We start from the raw sequence: 21,983 nt of genomic DNA on the forward strand, positions 1-21,983 counted from the left end.
GATATTGTTGCTTGCCTGATCAGAATCGTTCTTTACCCGAGAGGATTTAAATGTTTGTTATTGTATTTGAAAGAAATGGCATGCTAGTTTAACTTTGTTCTTTGTGAAAGCCACAAATCGTCTTTTTTAAAAGTTTCTCCTCCATCTATACATCGTTCTACCCCATCCACTCACTTCGACACTAATAAGCATAAGTGGAACGCTCTTTGTATAGCTGCCACATCTCATCAGGCATCAAGCTGGAAAGAAGAAAAAGAAGAAGACACGGCTGATGGCATCTAATGAATAGAGATGCGTTCTAGGGACTTATACAAGGCAAAAATACTCAAAAGGCATGCCGATGGATGGCTATATTGTCCTAAAAGTTGTACGTTTTTATCATATTTTATGTTTATGGAAAGCAACTTGTGTACAGATTTTTTTTAAGTGTTTTTTGGGTAAAATTTGAATTGCAATCATTAATATTCATAGCAATTGGCTTAAGTTGAATCTGATTCAGACTCTTCATTAAAGGCAAACATAAACAATGATGCCAATGTTAACTTTGGTCATGCTTTTTTTAATGCTGAATAAATTTTGTCCACAATTTGGCTGAACAAACAAAACCGAGATAACTCAAAGTCAAAAAGACGAGATAAGCAACCCCTACAAGGCCTTGACTTTGGCGGCACTGACACTGCCACGGCACCCTCTGGGATGCACAACGAAACTCCAAATTCCCTGCACGGAAGGAGGGAATTAATGCAGAGTAATTAAGAATGTGAACGTCTCTCGGGGCGGGGGAGATGGAGCGCAGACTTCTGCCTCATCCATCAGCTAACGACAGACTTAAGCGCTAATATATCACGGCGCTGGCGAAATACAAGTCAAAGAAAGTTTTAGATAGCTTCTCTTTGGAGTCAACTGATGAGATAGAAAAAATGTTTAACAAAAAATGAAAGCCTCACAACGAGCACCATTTCGTATGCTCCTATCTCAAATTTTGTCTCGTATCTCAAGGCAAGAATTTTCCTCGTATTGCAAATTTCGCAAAAAACACTTTATTTAACTCTATTGATAAAAGTGAGGTATTGTAACAATTGTTACAATGACAGGGAATCACTTTACAAACTGTATCAAATTAAGAATTCTTATTATTTCGCTTTTGGCGCACTGTGCCCGCCCAATTTTATGGATATGCCGCAAGGGGAGGTGATGCACGTAAGGGCTTTTGTCTGCTTGCTAAAAATGGAATACAAGCGGTAGGGGGAAGCAGGTGGAACTCACCTGCCTCTCTGGTGTCTTGTCAGCCGCATTGCATTTGCACGGGTGAAAAGTTCACCACACGAGCAGCAGACGGTGCAAGAATATTTAACCTTTAAGTGCTTTACCAGCGTCTACACGGCACCCCATGGAAGCGTACCTTGTGGATAGCCAGTTTTCTAGATATTGCTTATTCGTGGAGGGCAGTTAATGAAGAGATAAATCATCGTGCAGGACCGTTTTTTTGGGAGGGTTGGAAAGGATAAAAATAAACAAGAAGTATTTGGAAAGTGCCTCAAAATCAATAAAAAATGACCCAAAATTTAAAAGAAGGGATCTGTAAGTACCTCATATAGAAATTGATTGGTCATTGAGGGCCATTATTGGGACTGAAAGATAATGATTTCTTAATTATTTATTGTTTTCTTAGGCTGGCAAAGACTTACTAATAGAATTTTATTAGTTTTAGGGGTTTAGATTTTTGGAGATTTTTGGGTTGGTTCTTGTTAACTTTTTTAAGGTCACGTCTGGTGTTTATCTGGACATATTTGATAATATTAGAAATATATTTGTATTTTTCTTTGGTCAAATTAAGGTGGGACCGCATGTTTTCGGGAAAAAAATGGGTTTTTGGATGAGTAAAAGACAATGTTTTTGAATGTTTTTGCCATTTGGAAATTAATTGGACTTTTTGGGTCAATTATTTTAACAACGTTTTTCTTGTTTGGCTTTTTTTTTGTCAAATTAAGGTGGGACTGCATGTTTTTGGGTTAAAAAATATGTTTTTGGATGAGCAAAAGACCAAAAAAATGTGGAATGAGATACATTTTGAATGTTTTTGCCATTGGAAATGAATGGGACTTTTTGGCTCAATTATTTTTTTATCATTTTTTTTCTGTTTACGGCGCAACTTACTTTGGCCTTGCCGGTACTCTGCAGAATATGCACCAGCGCACACGCCATCTCTTCTTTATTCTTGACGCTGATTCCGGGTTCGAGCACGGAGCAAAGCAGCATATAGTTATTGGTAGTATACTCAGCAAACTCCTTGTACAGCTCCATGGGAAGAATGTTCATACTCTGGTATCGCGCCTTAATACGAATCATTGGTCCTGACGTTTTCCCCTTAGTCGGATTGGGCGTGCTGACCGGGTACCACTTCTCCACAAATTGCCGCCCACTCACGGCCGCCACGGGGATGCTAACCAATCCCACATAGTTGTTCTTGTCCTTTTTCTTCTTCTTGTCCGTGTCCTTGTAGAGGTGCGCCGTGATGCTACGCACCGCCGGGAGGTTGTTGAACTCAAAATGTTCACCCCAGAAGACATTGTCAGTCTTGAGTTTGCAGGTTGTGCGGGCGTAAAGCGCCTCGTCCAGGCATAGTTCGCAGAAGTACTTCTTCTTGGCGGGGAGGTCCTTGGCTTCGATGAGCCATAGTCGTAGCACGTTCTCAACCCGCCTGCTGTTGTCCTGTGGATATATAACGGTGATGGGAAAAGTGCTTGAGTGAGTGAATGGCGAAGGGAGAATGGTGACTATTACGCCCTCTACTCTGGCCTTAGTCGGGCTGTCAAATAGGTGGTGATAATAATACGGGACAAAGGGGAAAAAAATATTTTAAGGGTGTTTTTCATGTCAAATATACTGGCACATCTTGTGGGAATTATACAGTAAGTGCTGGGGAAATGTCTATGTTCATGAAATTTGGGTTCTTGCTAGAGTAGCGGAATATTTTATCATTTTTAACAAGGTTTAATTGTTGGATGGAAATGAAAGGAAGCAATCTGTAAGGTAAAGTTAAATTAAAAAGAAAATTGGTGGATGTTCTAAGAAATGTTGGGGGTATTTTTGTCATTTTCTCCATAAAATATATTTTAGGAATATGATACATAAGCCTGGGTGAAATAAATTGTGTTTCTGTTGTTGTCAATGGTGGGCATTGAGTTAAATACTAAAAGGCATTTTAAAAATTAACTTTAGGGTATTAATTAGGATAATACCTGAGTCTTTCTTAAATTAACCCTAGAGTATTAATGAGGATGATAACTGAGTCTTTTTCAGTTAAAAAATGACCTTGTTTTTATTAAGATTAACAATATTTAGTCATAAAATATAAAAAAACATCTAAAAAAATACCAATGATTAATCACACACAAATTTATATTATAAATACAATAATTTGTTGACATTGACATTAAAATAATTACTTTACATAATTTCAATATCATGGCATACAAAAAAAGGTCCAAATATAGATATATGTATTCCTCATTATGCTATAGTGTTTCCACTTAATAAAAGTGAAGGGTTACTGTAATATTTTTCATTTCCAGCTATTTAAAGAGACAGTACTAAGCAAATTTGTCAATCATCCCCAGATTCCGTACTAGATTTCTAGGTCACCTTGTTTGGCTGAACGGCTCTCCTCAAGTTCTCCATCCATTTGTCTCTCTCGGCTGACGAGCGGCAAGAAAAGCACTTGCTCCCCGAGGACGTCGTCACCTGCCAAAACCAAAGTCAACATCATCTTAGATGAATAGAATCATCAAATCTGGATTTGGAACTGATCTACCACCAAGAAAATTAGCTTTTCGGACCAAAAAATAACCTGGTTGGACCCATGTGAGATCTCATTGGAACCCCTGGACTCGAATCTTACCTCAAAGCAGTAATCCTGACCGAGGATGCTGCTATGCACGGGTTTGATGATAACCTCGTCCTCCATACTTATGTCCAGGGCTTCCACAGCGCTGCTGGGGCTGAGCAGTGACTCATGGGAGCGAGACTCCTTGAGCCTGGGCATCAGATGAGATCTAAGAAGAAGCGTAAAGAGGATGAGAAATGACTCAGAAGAAAGGAAAACAATCAACGGGAGGGCGAGCATATGCAGCACTCGCCAGTGCGTGGGAGCAAAAGTGTGAGGACGCCTCCGAGCGAGTCCTTGCGCGACATCTTTGTCATTATCATCTACTAATGGACACTTGGTGTAGCACGGCTATTGCATGAGTAAGCAGGATGCCTCAGAAGCAAACCCACATTGATTAGCATTAATGCCAGACAAATGAAACATCAACAGAATTAGTTAGTTGGGAAACATCCATCCCCGACTGCCTCATCATTATATAATGACTTTTTATATATGGCGGACAATAGATCATCCACAGATTAATTTCCAACACTTTTCAATATGTAGGGTTATTTTTCTTAGACTAAAAGACATGAACATGTATGAAAAAAGTATATTTTATGTATCGGCACAATGAATTATGGGATATAAACAGTCACAATCGACTATCGCGTATTCATCACATGGAAATAACAGTTGGATATTCTTTACTTAGAAACTGGAAGGTCATTTGTATCTTCAGAGTTAAATATTAGATGAGAGGGCTTTAAAATAATAAATAAACACCATAAAAACACTGTCTATACATTGTCCTTGTAAATCGACCAATTGTGGAAGGTCTTGGAACATATTAACTGCGATAAACGAGGTATTACTGTATTTCTTATCCTGAGACTACTACCATTAATTGTGGAATGCAGTTAAGGAAATAAAAAACTTTAATCGCTATTCTAATTATGATCAAGTTTAGAATCATGAACAAAAATTCAAGTATTTCAAAATAAATAATGCAAATATATGTTATGCTACATCAAATTTCAGTCCAGCTTAAAATGCAGTGTTTTCAAAAGATGTAGACTTCCATATTATTTCCAGTGATGAATTAATATTATAGCCTACTTCCCCTTTCTGTGTTGGCTATTCAATGGAAACACACTTTAGGAGTATAAGTCAAGGAGTGTAATAGATCCTAAGTGTGTCTGGGTGGCAACCTGCCCACTTATGCATTGTAAAATAAATAAAACAAAGTAGTGTTCACGTAATTGTCGGAGCACTCAACCGCGTTAGAGAGGGTTTGCCCAATGCATCTCACGTTGTTGCGGATAACCAAGCCCTGACAACAAGAAGAAAAGTATACTGTTGTACTTTGAGATGGCGTGTGGAAAGCAACATGTGTGGTGACGATGTTAATACATACATAGCCAACAAAGTGTTTTCTCGTGACAGCCTTTCAGAGGCTTCTTAATGCAATCCTTTTGTATGCAACACAGTCATACCACAGTAAAGATGTCAATACCGTGACATAAAAACACTCCAGAACAAAAAGAACAGGGAAAAAAATATGAATTTCAACTAATTCAAGAGCAAGAACTAACGATTAGAACTATTTAGAATCAAACTAAAAATTCTAATCTAGTGGCTTACCTAAGAAAAGCACAAATTTGGGTCTATTGGAGTCAAATATGTCCTTTAATTGAGCTTTTTTAAAATTATTGCAGTCAAATTGAAGCAAATTTACGATAAATAACACTGCTAACGGATGTTTACTACCTCAAGTCTACGGTATTTTCACAACTATAAGGCGCACCACATTATAAGGCGCACTGCATTATAAGGCGCACCTCAATGAATGACATTTTAATATTTTTTCCATATATAAAGCACACTGGATTATAAGTCGCCCTGTCTATTTTAAAGAAAATTTAAGACTTTTATGTGTGCCTTATAGTCCTGAAAATACAGTATTTAATATTTCTGAATTGCCAGTTGTAGTACTGCAGTAAACCAATTGGTTCTTTGAGTCTTTGGTGTTTTAGGCCTTAAATTAGGAGACATACAGAGAAATACTATGGTTTCTAAGATTTTTTGATTTGCTGAGAACATTGTGGATTTAGTTGATTGACTAGAAATTGTTAAGACTAAGAGGAAACATTAATTGGTTGAGTCAGACTTGACTATTGCATTGCGTGGGACTAATAGCTATTTCTGTCAAGCCGCTGGAGTCGGTAAAGTGTTTCCGGCAAGTCCACTAACGGGATTCTGCAAAGCAAATCATATGATTCTGTCTTTGTGGTGAGACATTGCAAACTCAATTTAAGGAAGAGAACCATCTGATTCAGCAGCAATTGTAGTGAGCCTGCTAACAATTAACGAACAAGCCTGTGAACAGCACAGATTCTGAAAAAATCTCATTAAATCAAATCTGGAGACTTTGGTTTCTGAATTCAGAAAGAAAAGCAACCCTTTGGACGAGGGTCAGAGAACATAAAATTGACTATTATGCCTGGATACTGAGTATACCAGTACTGAGGCCAACTTAATATGCTTGACATGCTCAATTGTCAGAAAAGCCAACAAGCAGAGCATGAATAAAATGGTAAAAGTCGCAAATAAATGGAGCACTTGTCTTGTGCCTTTGCTATTGCGTGGGAAGATATTCAGTGTCCTCCTTTTCGCCTGTCCTGCTTATATTTTCGTCTCTTTGTCTTTGTCCAGTGCCACAGGGCTGATTGAATATTCAGGTCAAGAAGTGAGAAGCAGTATTTCCGTTCTTCTTTCCAATCGCTTTGTGCTAGCCTCAAGCTATAATGCTGTCATTACAACAGCACTTTCTGGTAAGTTGCAAAAGTGAAGTTTTATGCAACAATAAAACATTTGTTTGGGTTTTTTCCGTCCTTGTTCTTAGAAGAAATAGTCCTAAACCTATTGCAATAATAGATGCAAACCAAAAATTATCTACTAAGCTGTTTTAATGCTGAATATAACTCGACCTTGTTACCATGGCGCCAATCATTGGTACGTTGCATCAGTAACCTAACCTTTGACCTCTGGCCTTAGTGCACTACTTAAGCGTGCAGTCATTAGTGTGATCTTTGACCTCTTAATGCATTCACTATTCCGGTATGGACACCCACGTGCAGAATTATCGGACTTTGCTTTATGCCCTTAAGTCAAGAAATGGTAGTAATTTTCTGGGTATTTTATGCAAAACAAAGGAGAATGTAGTTTCTAATGAAAATCTGTTAATGTCAAATCAAAGTCAGTCATTAATTGACTTCTGGATTGAGTCAAATGAGTGGAATATTTCAAAAGTCTTTCAAGTTAAAACAACAGTTCTTCCATGTAAGTCTACAAAAACCTGGACTCCACCCAACTTGAGTCAGAGAAAGAAAACTGTTCTTTCTTACGAGTTAAATCACGAGTCAAACTGTGCTCAGGTCAAGAATTTTCATCTGAATCGGATAACTGGAGTGAGCAAACCTCATGGTCTGAATCTACTGCCATTGCCAAGGCGAGTGGAATGATGTGATTGTGCAGAGATATCCTGAATGCATTAACTGGTCTCGCATCTGTAACGGCAGCTGTCCAGAGGATTCGCAGGATCTGGGTTAACGTGGAACTCGAACCCCCTGTTTCCCGATTCGGTATGACGTTACGAATCGACAACAAGTGCGATTCGGCTAAGCAAGCTGATTTTCTATTCAGTACGGCCTGAAGCGCTGAATATTTCTGCCATCAAGTCCAAACATGCCATGTTTTTTTCCCTTCTGCTGTAAAGCCTGTTAGCTCTTTTGCACAAAACTCGATACAACACAAAAAAATACAAGTATACGACCCTCCAGACTAAGAACTGACATTTTTCCCTCAACTCCCGATAGATTCCCACACCCCGAGATGAACTCTCGACACGAAGGTACACTTACACCCTGCTGCTGAACAAATGAAACATGGTTCGGCGGAGTGTTTCCAGGATGGAAGCGCGACTCCCGCGTCGCTCTTGTGGCTTTCATTCCTCAGAAAAAAAACAAAAAAAACAGATGTCTGTTGTTTGGTATTTTCGCTTCCGCTTTTTTTCGCCTTCCAAAGAGTCCTGGGAAAAGCAACGGGTGAGAGAGAGAGAGAGAGAGAGAGAACCTCTATCCTTCTAAACGCCAGTTCCCAAAAGGTTGTGCGTTGCTAGCAACACAACACTCCTCTCAACATTTAAAAAGACAGCACTCCAAATGGTTTGACTACGGGAAGAAGGAAAAAAAAGCTGGAAAAAAGCCAATGTTTTCACAGGTGAAAGAGGGAACTATGACTGATATTAATGTAACACATGACAGGGCATGTTAATATCTAAAAATGTAATGAAGAAGAGCATTTCAGGGTGGTAGTGTTTACAGTAAGCTGCTATTATGGTCCATACCAACATAAAATATTGGCATTATAATTGGCAACATCATCAGATTTCTATGTCTAGAAAAAGAAGGCCCTAAATTTAACATTTGCAAGTGTCTACTAACCCTTTATCATCCAACTACTTTAACTTTAAAGACGGCAAATTTGTAGGTCAATGTTTGACGGTTTTTCCACAAAATTACCAACTGGGGAAAGTACAGAAAATTGTAGAATACAGGTAAATATACAGATGCCACCTTAGTTTACAAAATATTCGATCATAAAGCTCCTACTACACTGCAAGATGTTGTACCAAAAAAATCCAATACATTAACAAGAGCTGGCTCTAGAGGTGACTGTGTAATTCCCTTCCAAAAAAGTGCCTTCTCTCTTCATACCTGGAACTCAATACACATTAACATACGATCTGAACCACTTGGCCAATCATCGTAAAGCCTGTCTATTAGACAAACAAAATTACGATTCCAATTATGTCTAAAACTGTAAATACCATCATCTATCTTCAACCTAAACAAGAAATTAAAGATGGAAAATAGCCCTTGACTACAATCTTATATATTTAGATATATGTCCATCATCATAAATATAAATATGTTCATTAATATGTGCTATCCTCTAATTAAATAAATCAACCTCAAAGTTTTCTCTCTTTTTTCAAAACTAGTCCTACAAAAGCTGTTCACTACGCACCAGTGGATCTCAAGGACATATATGGAGCGCGAGTCAGCCTTGCAGGAAGTGGGGCCCCTCCCTCCATAGTTCCGCCACAGCAGGAAACAGCCAGGGAAAACATGTCCGGAGAACCAAGCAAAAAAAAACCGAATTACAGCTTTCTGGAGTTGTCGGTAAACAAATGTTGGCGTGGAAGAGTGACTGGTTATTGGTTAACTACACAGGCCCGTAATTTAAAAAGGGTGTTTTGTTATGTTGTGAGGGGGATTTCCTCATTCCATCCCATTCTGTGATGATGTCATAGATTATACAGGGCTTGTTTGGCAGTGCAGCTGCTGGGAGGATTAAATGGGGGCGGGGATATGGTGGAAGTGGTAAAAATGACATTGGGGTTAAATTCTAAAACGTCACAATATTAAAAGCTAACTCATAGGAGTTTAGTGGCCCACATACTGCTTTCTCCCGTTTACGCAATCTAGTTGACTGCTTCATCTGAACGGCAAGGAAGAAAATCACAAACCAATGAGAGAGTATTAACTGTTCTACATAGCTTTTAAACCTAGATAAAAACAAATATCTAGCCATCTCCTGATCCTCAAGCATTGAAGGTCAAATGAGCCCTAAGATGACATTTAAGACTCGGAGGAGACTATGTAAGGCGAAAAATAAAATCACTTAATACCCCCTTGCAAAGCACTTATCAATACCAACGATCAGTATAGTCACTGCAATACTGGTGTCCAGTTGCTTATCCTGAAAAAACCTGATCAATTTGATCAATTGGTACTGTAGGAACATGTTTTCTTCACTTCCAGCTACCAAAAAAATCCAACACAATAACAAGAGCTGGCTCTAGAGGTGACTATGTAGTTCCCTTCTCTCTTCATACCTGGAACTCAATGCCATTTTACAGATATAAATGTTTTACAGCTTGAATAGAGGTTCAACTGGCAACCAATCCAAGGTCATACCATACCTAATTACCAATGGTTTGAAACCAATCCAACCCAAAACCATCTTAGTTTAAACAATCCATCATTGTATACAGTATATTAATGCAATTCTTTTCAGACTGTGATTGGCTAAACACCAATCCAGAACATCCCTAGTCATTCTCACACAAAGACAATTAGGCCAGGCTCTAGTATATTAAAAGAAAAACTGTTGTATCCCATCCTGAACCCAATTATAAACAGTAAATAGCATAAACCTAGAGGACAGAGGTTGCATAACAACACCAGTCAGACAAACCGAAAAACTGTCGTGATGGAATCGCTGCTTTGTGTGCCTCGCCTTCATTTTTTTTCTGCTTTGTCACTCGCATCTCATCGCCATCCTCATTTTCCGTGGTCCTCATCCCTCCCCCTTTAACGCCAGGCGCGATCGCATCACATCCCCGTGTCCGACTAAGGACGCCATGTAAGCGTTTAGCTTGTACACATCCATTCATGTGCATACAAGCATTTTCTCACGCGCCCCGCTACACCCCCCCTCACCCCCAAGGCTGGCAGTGAAGAGAGAAAAGGGGGAAGGGGAGGTACAGAGGGGTGTACTGCATACAAATAGCCTGATACAAATGCTAGCTTCCATTGGAATCAATGCAAAGAGATGACTTGGTAAAAGTCCTTGGGACTCATCTACATTTACCAGGTCTGTAATGTTGGGTTTGGGAAGATCCTTCATGATTAAATCTCGACTTCAAAACCCTTAAAAACAATTTAGGAATGAATTTAGATTGGATTGGATCCACAGGCAAAAACAACCAACTTAGATTAAATATCGGAAGTCAATTTCAAAAAAACTGTCCATAAAATATCGTTATTTTAGCGTGAATATACTTCAATCCCATAAAGACTAGAGTACAAACAGTTCTTCAAGTAATCGGCAGCACATTTGCAGCACACTGCCTGTTATAGTGACTATTCCATTACAGCATAACAGAACCTTACAAGCAATTACTCCCGCTTTTACACGGACGACTGCACCGTCGTCTTCCTTCACTTCGATTCCAAGTTGGAATGAACTGAGACACAACAACGCGTACACAGTAATCGGAGATAAGGATTCAGTCACTCAGCTTGGCCCGGGAACGAAAGGAACTCGACCTTTAGACTCAAGGTTTACTCCTGCAGATTCATGTATATTTATATAAGGTGTTACATTGACATAGTGCCGAGAAAGAGCATTTTTTAAAGATGTGGATTGCTAATTTGGGATTCTGACAGCTTTGGAATGTCTACTAGAAGGTTTTGTTTTAGAAAAAAGGGAATTGTAGACACCTGTGACTTGAACAGACTGGAATAAAGACAGATTGGATTAAAGAAATGTACAATTGTTCGAGGAACAGAAAAGAAATGGGTACTAGTTTTAAAAAAAATGTCTTAGCCAGAACAGGAGGCAATAAAAAAGCCTTTTTAAGACTTTGGTTTGTTTGTTTCAGTTCTCTTAAGTAGCATCTGTTTGTAAGCATAACTTGGTGTGGTTTGCATGATGTAATTGCGTCACTTTGTCTAGTTTCGCGGGTGATTATTTTTGCTGTATGGAAGACGGGTAGCGTCATCACAAAAGGCAACTACATATTACAACGTCTCTAAGGATTATAGTCTTCTTTAGAGGACCATATTTCTAAGGACAAGACATTGACGCCTTAAGTGGACTCTGTCCGGCTAAAGGGAGGAAAAATGTCTCATTTTGTTGAGTTTTCTGTCAAATATTTAGACGATTTGATGACAAGAGTCATTTTACTGACTCCCAACTAGAATACTTAAGTCTTATGGTCTATTTGACGATGCTTGACCTGGTGACTAAGGACAGAATATTGGGTTTTGGTGCGGTATGATGACTAGAACAGTCAAAAGTTGTCTCTAAATACAAATCGGAAGATAACAAATCTATAAATGTTAGAGTGACTCATCATCGGTACCCAGAAAAAAAAACCTTGACAAACCACAAAGACAAACACTAGTAAAATCATCCCTACGGACATAAGGTGACGTGCCATGCCTATCGGCCCGCTAGCACCACCAGAAGAACGGATAGCAAGCAAAACCCTTATCAGCTGCAGTCAAATGCCTTTTCAGACTCCACTTCAATTAAAAACAATCCCTTAGAAAAAAATCCTTCCCTTGGGAATTATATAATATTGACACACACAGACGGAATACAGTCCCTCCCTTAAAAAAAAATAAAAAGACCCAAAAGCAAGCAAAGCAAAGCGACGGGATGAAACTCACCAGGCATCGTTAGAATTCCAAGAGCGAGCCACTGTGAAGCTGGACAAGAAGAAGGAGGGTTGCAGAAAAAAGGGAGAGCAAGAGAGAGATAGAAGAAGAAGAAGAACCCCCGTGAGGGAGGAATGGATGCTTTTTTTTGTTTGTCCGTCCTCTCCCCCTCTCTTGTTGCTCGACTTCCTCCTCCCTAGCGGTTCCTTACCCGGCTGAAAAGCTACCACGACTCCCCCCACCCAGTCCCGCGTTCAACATACCCCGCTTTTTTCTTAAATTCCGGCGGCGTTGGTTTGTCTTTTGTCCTCTGGTCGGATTCAACCTCTCCCTTCTCTTGTCAGTGATTGACTGCACCTCGCCATCGCTGTCTCCTCGTGCAGGGAGGAGCCTGGATGTGGTATACGGGCAGGCTGGGAGGCAAAAAAGGGGGAGGCGTGGTGTGTTTCTATTCTATCACATGGGTATATATGTGTGGTGCAGGCTAGGTGATAGACAAATACGCAGAGATGCCTTTTTGTGCAGTGGATTGAACGTTTGCACCATGTTGGATGTGGCCATGTAAGGTGAAGTCATAAGTGTATGCTTTTAAAATGTAAAATGATTTATTTATATTCCCCTTAAAAGCCCAACAACAGTATGACAAAATGACATGGAGCCTAGATTTGGGCACCAGGTGGAAAACACCCTGAATTGGTAGCCAGCCAATCGCATGGATCACCTGATTTAAAGAGCCAAGGTGGTCTAAACATGCCACAGAAAAGCACAAACTAGAACTAGTACAAAATTGCTCTTTACTATTAAATAGCTAGACTCCACAACTATTCCTTCTATAATGTACTTTTATATTAATCAATGCCAACTGTTCCAAAACTGATCCGCCATCGTAAAATCTAATTAAAATCTATAAATCCACGTCTATGTGCCACAATACTAGAACTAACCCTCAAGCATCCCCCTCTACTGGTGTTCTTTGTCCTGTCAAGTGTCAATCCGCCCCTTCTCCAGTCAACTGTTGTTATTTAAATTCAATAGAATGCAAGTATCAAGATCCAATTTGAAAAGTTGAGTGAAAAAAAACCAACTAAGTCGACAATGGCTATTTGTAGAAGCACCACCCGGCGGATGAAAGGCAGTTACAAACAAAATCTCTGGCCCTGCTAATCTCTACTCCCTGCACGTCCGTGCTGAATGATGTCATCAAACATGACATCACCCAACCCATTCTTTTCTGGACAAACAGTACGAGTATGCACACCAACACAATGCAAGCAGCAATGGGAGGAGCTCACATAAAAATACAATAGGCATCTTGTTAAATCATTGGGACACACACTATATTTTTGAGTGATTTATATGGTGTCTCATACGTAGTTTAAAGGCTAGACCCAATTTGGAATTGTGACTGTTAGTGTAGTACTACTTTCTGCTATAGTAGAGCAGATTTAAGCAATTTAGGAAGAAGAAGACGACTAAGGTCGATTTATGGTTATCCAGGAGATCGATTTAAAGTCTTTTTGCATAAGTTAATACTGTCAAAAATGCAAAGTACTGTACTGTATGACACTTACATCTGGGTACATTGCTTGCTGACATGCTATATTTATATAAGGACCTGTAAAAGACGAATGTGCATATCAGGCTTAAAGCGAGACAATATTAGGAGTTGACGATTATGTTTTTGTGTGCTACAAGTGACCGATACGATCCGGTTTAGAGGCAAAATGGGTAAAAAAAGATCGGTTTTACAAAAAAAAAAATGTACTTGGAAAATTCCCGTAGTTGTTTTACGGCGTACACAATTTGAAATGACAAAAAAAAATGCATAAAATACAGGAAAACATATAAGTATAAAACATGGTATCCCAACAGGGACAACAGCTTACTGGTTTTATTGTATTAATTTTTTTTAAAGGAAAATACTGACTTTATAAACCAGGCTATGACTGAATGTGAGGGAAGAAGAAATAATTTACAAAAATAATTAAAACCTGAAAGGATCTGCTAACAAATGGCCTCTTAGTGTTAAAACATGGCTAAAGTATATTCAAGACTATTTGTTGAAATAGCATAAAATAAATGCATAACTTAAGAAAATGAAAGCTGCAAATCAACGGCTCTGCAATAAGCTGTAAAGGCTTTAATTTCATTCAAAAATCAGAGGCTACTATAATTAAATGAACAAATACATATTTGTAGTAAATAATAAATAAATATTGCCCATTTTTGGTGTTGGATAATGAATAAATAACTTATTTTATAGACCATTGACTTCAAAATGGATTAGTTCTCTTATAGTAGCACTCAAGCTATAACTTTCTGTGTTTTTTCATTTTTTTTTATCCTTTAAAAGTCACTTCTCGGAAAGTACAAATTTAAAAGGACGGTTAAAAAGACATGGAGCTCCGGAAGGGGAAGGATGAGAGATAAAAAAAACGCCGTTTGAAGCTTAATAAATGCTCCATCACCACAACAGCCCCCATCGCGCTTCTGAAGACTGTGATGGCGATATGGTGGTGTCTTTTCACATTTTAATGATGGTGATGAAAGAGTGCGTTCAGATTCCGTTATGACTCCATCTCCACTACATCCTTACATCGTGAATCTACAATTTTGGAAGCACTTTCTGAGTCACTGCTGATGATAAAAGTTATCCACCATGTAAAGTGTTGTCAATACATCTGGAACACAAACGTCTAAGACAGATGACTCATTTAATAATTCAGTTTTTGAGGGGGCAAGAATAATAAAAGAATATATGATTTGGTAATGGAATTATGAGTATGTGTATGATAAATGTGAAATTACAGTATGTGATGATCAATAACAATATTTTTATTTTTAACATATCGCCATATATGTATAAGTATATGTATCAGTATAAGTATAAATATATGTATATGTATCAGTATAAGTATAAATATATGTATATGTATAGGTATATAAGTATAGGTATATATGTATAGGTATATAAGTATAGGTATATATGTATAGGTATATATGTATAGGTATAGGTATATATGCCTATGTATATGTATAGGTATATATGTAAAGGTATAGGTATATATGTAAAGGTATAGGTATATATGCCAATGTATATGTATAGGTATATATGTATAGGTATATGTATAGGTATATGTATATATGTATATGTATAGGTATTTATGTATAGGTATATATGTATATATGTATAGGTGTATATGTATAGAGGTTATTAATGCAAAATCTGGGTTGGGTGAAAATATACCCTGTTTTCATTCTTCATTTTTTTCCTTAAATTTACAGTATTTGTTTAATTACACTGCCCCCATCTTGTGGTTGGGGGTAGAAGATATATGAGTAAAATAACTGCACCAAAAATACTGCATGTTAGGAGGGTATTTGAAGGTTATTTTTGATGTTTACGAAATTGCTTCACTAGCAGATTTTGTGGAAGGATTGGAAAAAAAATGTTAGGAAGTTATGACTAAAAATGACTAAATCGTCTTTGATGTTCCCGGGAAATAACAAATACATGCTCTTAAAAACTGTAACATGGGTTTGTTGAAGAAAGCTATTTATTTTTTGGGAGATTTCTAATGATTAAAATAGTGAATAATCACCGCTAACCTTTTCAGTTCCCAGATTAATTATTATTATGTAATTTTTAAGACTTTCAAAGGGAATTGAGTACCACTCTTCAAAGACTGCAAAAAAACAAGCTTCATTTAAATGTTTTTTAACGACCCTGAAGATAAATTAATAGATGAATAGTCTTTCAATATTCATTGATAATTAAATAACGACATACTTTCAAAAACTAAACATTTTCAAAACGATAAACACTAGTATGTATAAAATCTGCATCTTTGCTTTCTCAATATTCCTAAATCATGCTATAAAATATGTCAATAAAACTGGGCATGAAGGATTAATCAGGATTTGGGGGCGCTTCAGTCCTGCATATTGCGGTCACAGCACCTGGAGTGTGTTTACAGCAATTTTAATAACTCTAAATGTCATCACATTATTGGATATTTCCAGATTGAATGTGATTTTCTGGTCACGTTACATTAAAAATAAGCTACATAATTGCCAATATCGCAATTAGAATCTTGCAATATTCCAATATAAACTCATTTTTCGTCATATTATATAATTTCAATCTCATAATATTACAATTTTTCTCTCGGAATATGACATTGCCCACCTGACAACACCTGACCATTGCTCATGGGAAACGCCCCATATTGGAAGCCACTCCCCTTTTTTAAACCAATCACAAAGTCCTGTTATAAGCGCTGTGATTGGTTGGTCCATATTGGATTGGTTTGGGTTGCCAAATAAAATCGTAAAAGTTGTTTATGGCCAAATTGATGCCAAAATCTATGAGAAATGTGTTAATCTACATTATTTTTTGATCATTTGCGGGTGGGTGAGTTTTACTTTTCAAAGTGACGGAGAAAAGGAATAAAATCTCCAGGGAACTGGAGTCGACGCAAGCGCCCAATCACATCAAAGCCGAAATGAGTTCCAATCAACTGCTGCAGAGCCGACAAACAAATATTATCCCCTTTGCATAATAACGCAGCGCCTGGAGAAATGCTTGATTGGTGTGCCGCTACACGTCAGAAAACAACATGGCAACGCTCCGATAGCTTGGCAGAAAGAGAGAGAGAAACAACAAATTGCAAACTGACGCAGTAGAAATGTGTTCCAGGCACGAAAAAAAATGGAATAAAACTAACTACATGGTGGGGGACATGTATAATGGAGCTAAAACAAGGTTTTCATTAAAAAAATGACTATCTTGAGGAATGTTTTATCATTTTTTTATGTATTTTGAGAACAAAAGAAAAGGAATTAATCGTTAATGGAGTGCGATGGGGTTTCTGGAAGAAAATATTTATATTTATGTTTATTTATGTGTTCTGTGCATCCAGAAAACTAATGCTATAAATACTTGTTATTGTAAGATTAATTTGGTATTCTATAAGTAGAAAATGAAGAAAACATATTTTTGTGGTTTTAAATAAGGACAGATTTCTGTTTTGCATGTTTTATACCATTACAAATATGGGGTATATAATTTTTAAATATATTTGGGGGTCAATTTTATGTTTTTTGATATAAAAAATGTGTGTTCAGTTAAGCAAATACTACATACAATTTCTGACCTTGGATTTTCATCATTTTCTAATCCCACTTTTTGCATGAATAAGCAAATTATGAGCCATCAAATGCCCTGACGTATCCACAAAACAGCAAGCATTTTTTTATGCCTAGTTACAAAATTCCCTCCATTTCTCCTCTCACATTTCATCACCCCAACGAGTGCAATTGTCGCCCAGCGGGGTGACGCTGCCTCCCATTTTGCAAGTGTCCCATTTCCCAGCGTGGGTGGGTGAACCCCTCTCGGGTGATTTTTATCATCACATAAGGGAGGCAAATGAACAAACGGCGCATGTCAAAATGTCTGGATTTTTTGCTGCTTATCTCCTCAAATAGCATAAATGGTTCCCAGCAATTTTATATGAATTTGACAACAGCAATTCTCAGATTTTAACCCGTGTAAGTACCTGTCATTGTCCAGGTTCCTGAAACCAGGCAGGATGTGTCGGAAACTGGAGTTGCGATCCAGCTTGGGTTGACTTTTGGTACGCTTGATGGAACCCTTGAGACGTCGACTTAGGAAGCCCTAAAAGAATAAAAAACAAACAAAAAAACTGTTATAAAATGTCTGATTCAAGGTAAATTATGGTTATCATATTCAAATCTGAACTGAGGATGAGTTTTTAACATACAAGTTGTTCATGAGTTGAAATATTCTTAATTTTAAATGATTAAAATTGGACCACAATGAGATTGAAATTGAAATTTATACATAGATTGCACTATTACAATATTAGAATTGTAAAATGTTTGGTTTGAAGGTCATCAAATTAAAAGATTTAAGAAATATTGGAACAAAAAGTCATTCTATTATTAGATTAAAACCGTTACATTACTTATTTAGTTGTGCCAGGTCTGTAAAAATCAACTTTTGGTGACATTAGGTCAGTGAAATTTTTTTTGGTAAGATTTTGGAGTATTTTTGGGCTTTATATGATTCCTATTGATATAACTTTGACTAAAACGACTATATTTTGAATATAAGCAATACAATTTTACATCAGATTTTCAGTCAATGGTGTACCTTCAGATTTTTTCAAAGAAAAAATTAAATCACAGCTCAAAAAAGGTTGAATTAAACGTCTAACATCGTCTCTGGCAGCAAATTAAAAATGTAAATAGGACACAAAATAGATCCAACTCAATTCCCTACTATCTCCATTATTGGCTGATTGCATGTTGTACTTCCCAGCTAATGTCATCACCATCTCTTCCCAAACTGGTTACTATTCAAACACAGTAATTGGGGGGCTAATTTCCCTTCTCCTTCTTTTATCCCCCCTCTGCCTTTCTTCGAATATGTTCGCTTTCACCGCGTCCAACATCTGCAATAGCGCTCCCCAAGCGCCTGCCCGTCGCCATGGCAACTGTCAGCAGCAGGCATTTGGAATGGGAAGAATATTAAAAAAAAATATATATAATAAATAAAACAAACTGTCAGGACGACGCCAACATTACCCGATACACCAGGCGCCTGTTTTTTTTGGGGCGAATGAAGTGGGTTGGGTTAAAAAAACGAAGGATGATTGTGAGCGCTAATTAAATGTAGCACGTTTATGTAAGCGTGTGCAAAAGATGACTATTTTTGGTCCTGGAGTAGATCAAAACACCTCTCAAAATTTGGCAATTTGTCACGTGTTGTTTGTTAAAAAATGCTGTTAGCAGTGGTTAGTTTGTAAGAATTTAAAATGGTGAAAAAGGTGGCTTTCAAAATGCAAGGTGACATGTTCTTCCTGCATTTTGAGAGGTTTTCGCCTCGCCGTCAGGTCTCTGCTTGCATATTTTCTCTTTTGTTGTTGTTTTTTTTGTGTTGTTGTTACATGGCAGTCAAATGGCCTCGATTTGTCATGGTCGCCTTGGAGATAGGTCGCCTCGGGAGGTAATTAGAGAGCAACGTTATGACAGGTGGCGCGAACTTTTGGAGACGCCTTGTCGATGTTGTAGTATTTTTGCAGTGATTGACTCCATTGGTTGATGAGATTAATCTTGGTTGATGTGATTGCTAACAGTTTTAATTCATTTGTAGTTAGTGATTAATCTCTGATAGGTGATGAGATTAATCAGCGTTATTCTCATTACAAAAAGTTTTATTTTATTGGCTATAATTCAACGTGAAATCCAGGTGGATTCCCAGTTGTTGATGAGATTAATCTCAATTCATGTGATCGCAGAGTTTCAATTTATTTGTAGTTAGTGATTAATCTCTGATAGGTGATGAGATTAATCAGCATTATTCTCATCACAAAAAGTTTTATTTTATTGGCTACAAGTGAACTTGAAATAAAGCTATCTGGGTCACAACTATGTTTAAATCATAGATGCACAATGAGAATAATCTCTATTCATGTGATCGCTGACAATCTTAATTTATTTGTAGTTAGTGATTAATCTCTAATAGGTGAGGAGATTAATCAGTGATCTACTCATTACAAAAAGTTTTATCTTATTGACTACAATTGAACTGGAAATAAAGCTATTTTGGTCACAAATATGTTTAACTCAAACAATGAGATTAATCTCAATTCACTTGATAAAGAGTCTTAATTTATTTTCTGCCAAACAACATGGAAAGACATCTAAAATGAAAATAGGTTTAATAAAATTGATCTCAAATGATCTGATTTGCCAATACTAGTCTTGATTCATTTGCTGTTGATATTAATCTAAATTATTCGAATACTTTAATTCTAAAATCCACAACATGGCAACACCATTTTCTGACACTGATATCACTTTACCGACATGATATTTTCTCATCATCATCATCCTATTTTTCGATGTCAAAAACCTACCTTCAGACTATGGACAATGATTAACTGTCACTATCCTATCCTCTAACTTTCAATGGCTTAAAAACCGATGACTGACACCTACATTAACCCCACGTGCACCCCTGGGGCGCCGGCGGGGGAGGCCATCGCCACGCTAGATGGGTAACGCTGCAAAGTGCATTTAATTAGCTTTCGTCAAAGGGCTGAAACAAGTGGAGTGAAAAAAAGAGGATGGAAATGAGGGGAAAGAATCATGCTGGGGAAATGGACAAGGAATAGAGGACAGAAATAGAAAGATAAATGAAAAATTGATTGCAAAAAGTTAATGGAAAAAGAATCACATTAAAAGTAATGGGAAATAATTGATGGTACACATTAAATGATGTAATAATGATCAATAAAATGTTAAGTTTTTAATAATCTTTGGTTTTTGCTGTGGTATTTTTGCTAGATTTACAGTTTGTGTATTTTGTCGGACATTTTCTGACATTCAATTCTATGTTTCTTAACCGTGAGTGATTTAAATTTCCATCCGAATTTAGGAATGCGAAGTTTTGAAGAAAGTGAAGGAGGCGCCGCTTTTTTTTTTTTTTTTGCCGAGCGTCTCCACCAACAAGATGACGGAAAAACATTTTGACAGATTTAGCTCAAGAGTACTTTAGATGTTACCGCCGACTCTTCCGCGAGGAGAGAATAAGACGAAATGAGTTGCCCCGCCCCCATCGCTGTTGGCTAAAAGTAGAAATACACCATTGTTTTTATAGAACGCCTGTATAAAGTTGCCCAAGTTCATTACAATGCAAATGTGTATACATTACGAATAGTTAAAGTCAATAAATACTGCTTATTTTTATAGAAGTTGACTATCAAACCTACTGATGGAAATTTGGTGGACGTCTATCATTGACACAAAATTTGGTGGAATTTAAAAACTGTTTTTTTTAACCTAATTATTCATTTGTATTATTTTCATGGACGTCTATCACTGTCAATAGGAGGTAAATAGTTAAAATTACATGTTCGGAATGTCCATGATCGACAACTAGGTCGGAAATAATGTCATTTGACTCAAAATTTTGGTTGATTTTTAAAAAAATATTTTTTTAACCTAATTATTCATTTGTATTATTTTCATATTAACTCAAATCAAAGATGATTAGGCCTACCACAGTTCATTACAGGCAACAGGCAGTGGCCAGCCAATCACAGATCATCAGGAAACTAATAACAATTCACAGTAAACTCAAGCTTATTGTGCGTGCCATTTTCAAGGGCATTTTTTAAATTAGCAATGGGTTTATAAATAAATTTCCACATCCCCTAAGTATACACTTTCCAGTATTTATACTTCACCTCTAGTTCGCCTCCCTGCTCATTTGTTATTTATGCAAATATCCAACACTAATTGCTAATTAGTTTTAAATTGATGACTCATCACGGAATTTTACGCACAATTAACCGCCTGTTTGTCGACAGAATTAAATGTGGCACTTTGCATATTGTTGTGAAATTGGAATGATAAACACGATGTGTACGTTTATACGTGCAGGCCAGGATGGACTGGATTAAACCGGCTTTGATGTCGAGGAATGAAAGCGGAATCGGCGTCCGGCTTGCCCCGACACGCTCGAACGCAAATTCTGGGCGGTGAACATCAAAAAGACGCGTTTTGGACATCATCAAAGCTAGTCGAGGGCCGTATCGTGTCCATCTGGATGCCAGACGAAGAGGTTGAGGGTAGTAGAGGTGGTTTGCACTTAAAAAAATGACATTGAACTCCGCAAAAACGTTTAAAATTGGTTGGCGATTCCACCAGATGGCAGCAAATATGTGTTGGTTAAAACGAAGCATAGATGGGAGCAAAATTTCTTTAAGTTTGGTTAGGTTAGAACTTCATTT

At 37.5% G+C, this 21,983-nt stretch overlaps 1 protein-coding gene across 11 annotated transcripts in view; it reads right to left on the reverse strand.

Moving 5' to 3' along the window:
* Positions 1-21,983, reverse strand: part of dab2ipb (DAB2 interacting protein b) — a 54,549-nt gene that overhangs the window by 11,168 nt on the left and 21,398 nt on the right. For 9 of the 11 annotated variants that reach the window (XM_077737114.1, XM_077737116.1, XM_077737113.1 and 6 more), the window contains 4 exons: positions 17,721-17,839; positions 3,902-4,055; positions 3,646-3,744; positions 2,158-2,712 (listed from right to left, as the gene is read on the reverse strand). In XM_077737114.1, the coding sequence (XP_077593240.1) occupies positions 2,158-2,712; positions 3,646-3,744; positions 3,902-4,055; positions 17,721-17,839 (927 nt within the window). Of the gene's footprint in view, positions 1-2,157; positions 2,713-3,645; positions 3,745-3,901; positions 4,056-7,791; positions 7,968-12,174; positions 12,544-17,720; positions 17,840-21,983 lie in introns of those variants that run through there. The other 2 variants (XM_077737124.1, XM_077737123.1) reach the window with 2 other exon arrangements.

This window comes from Stigmatopora nigra, chromosome 17 (genome assembly GCF_051989575.1).
Source record: "Stigmatopora nigra isolate UIUO_SnigA chromosome 17, RoL_Snig_1.1, whole genome shotgun sequence".
NCBI classification, from domain to species: domain Eukaryota; kingdom Metazoa; phylum Chordata; class Actinopteri; order Syngnathiformes; family Syngnathidae; genus Stigmatopora; species Stigmatopora nigra.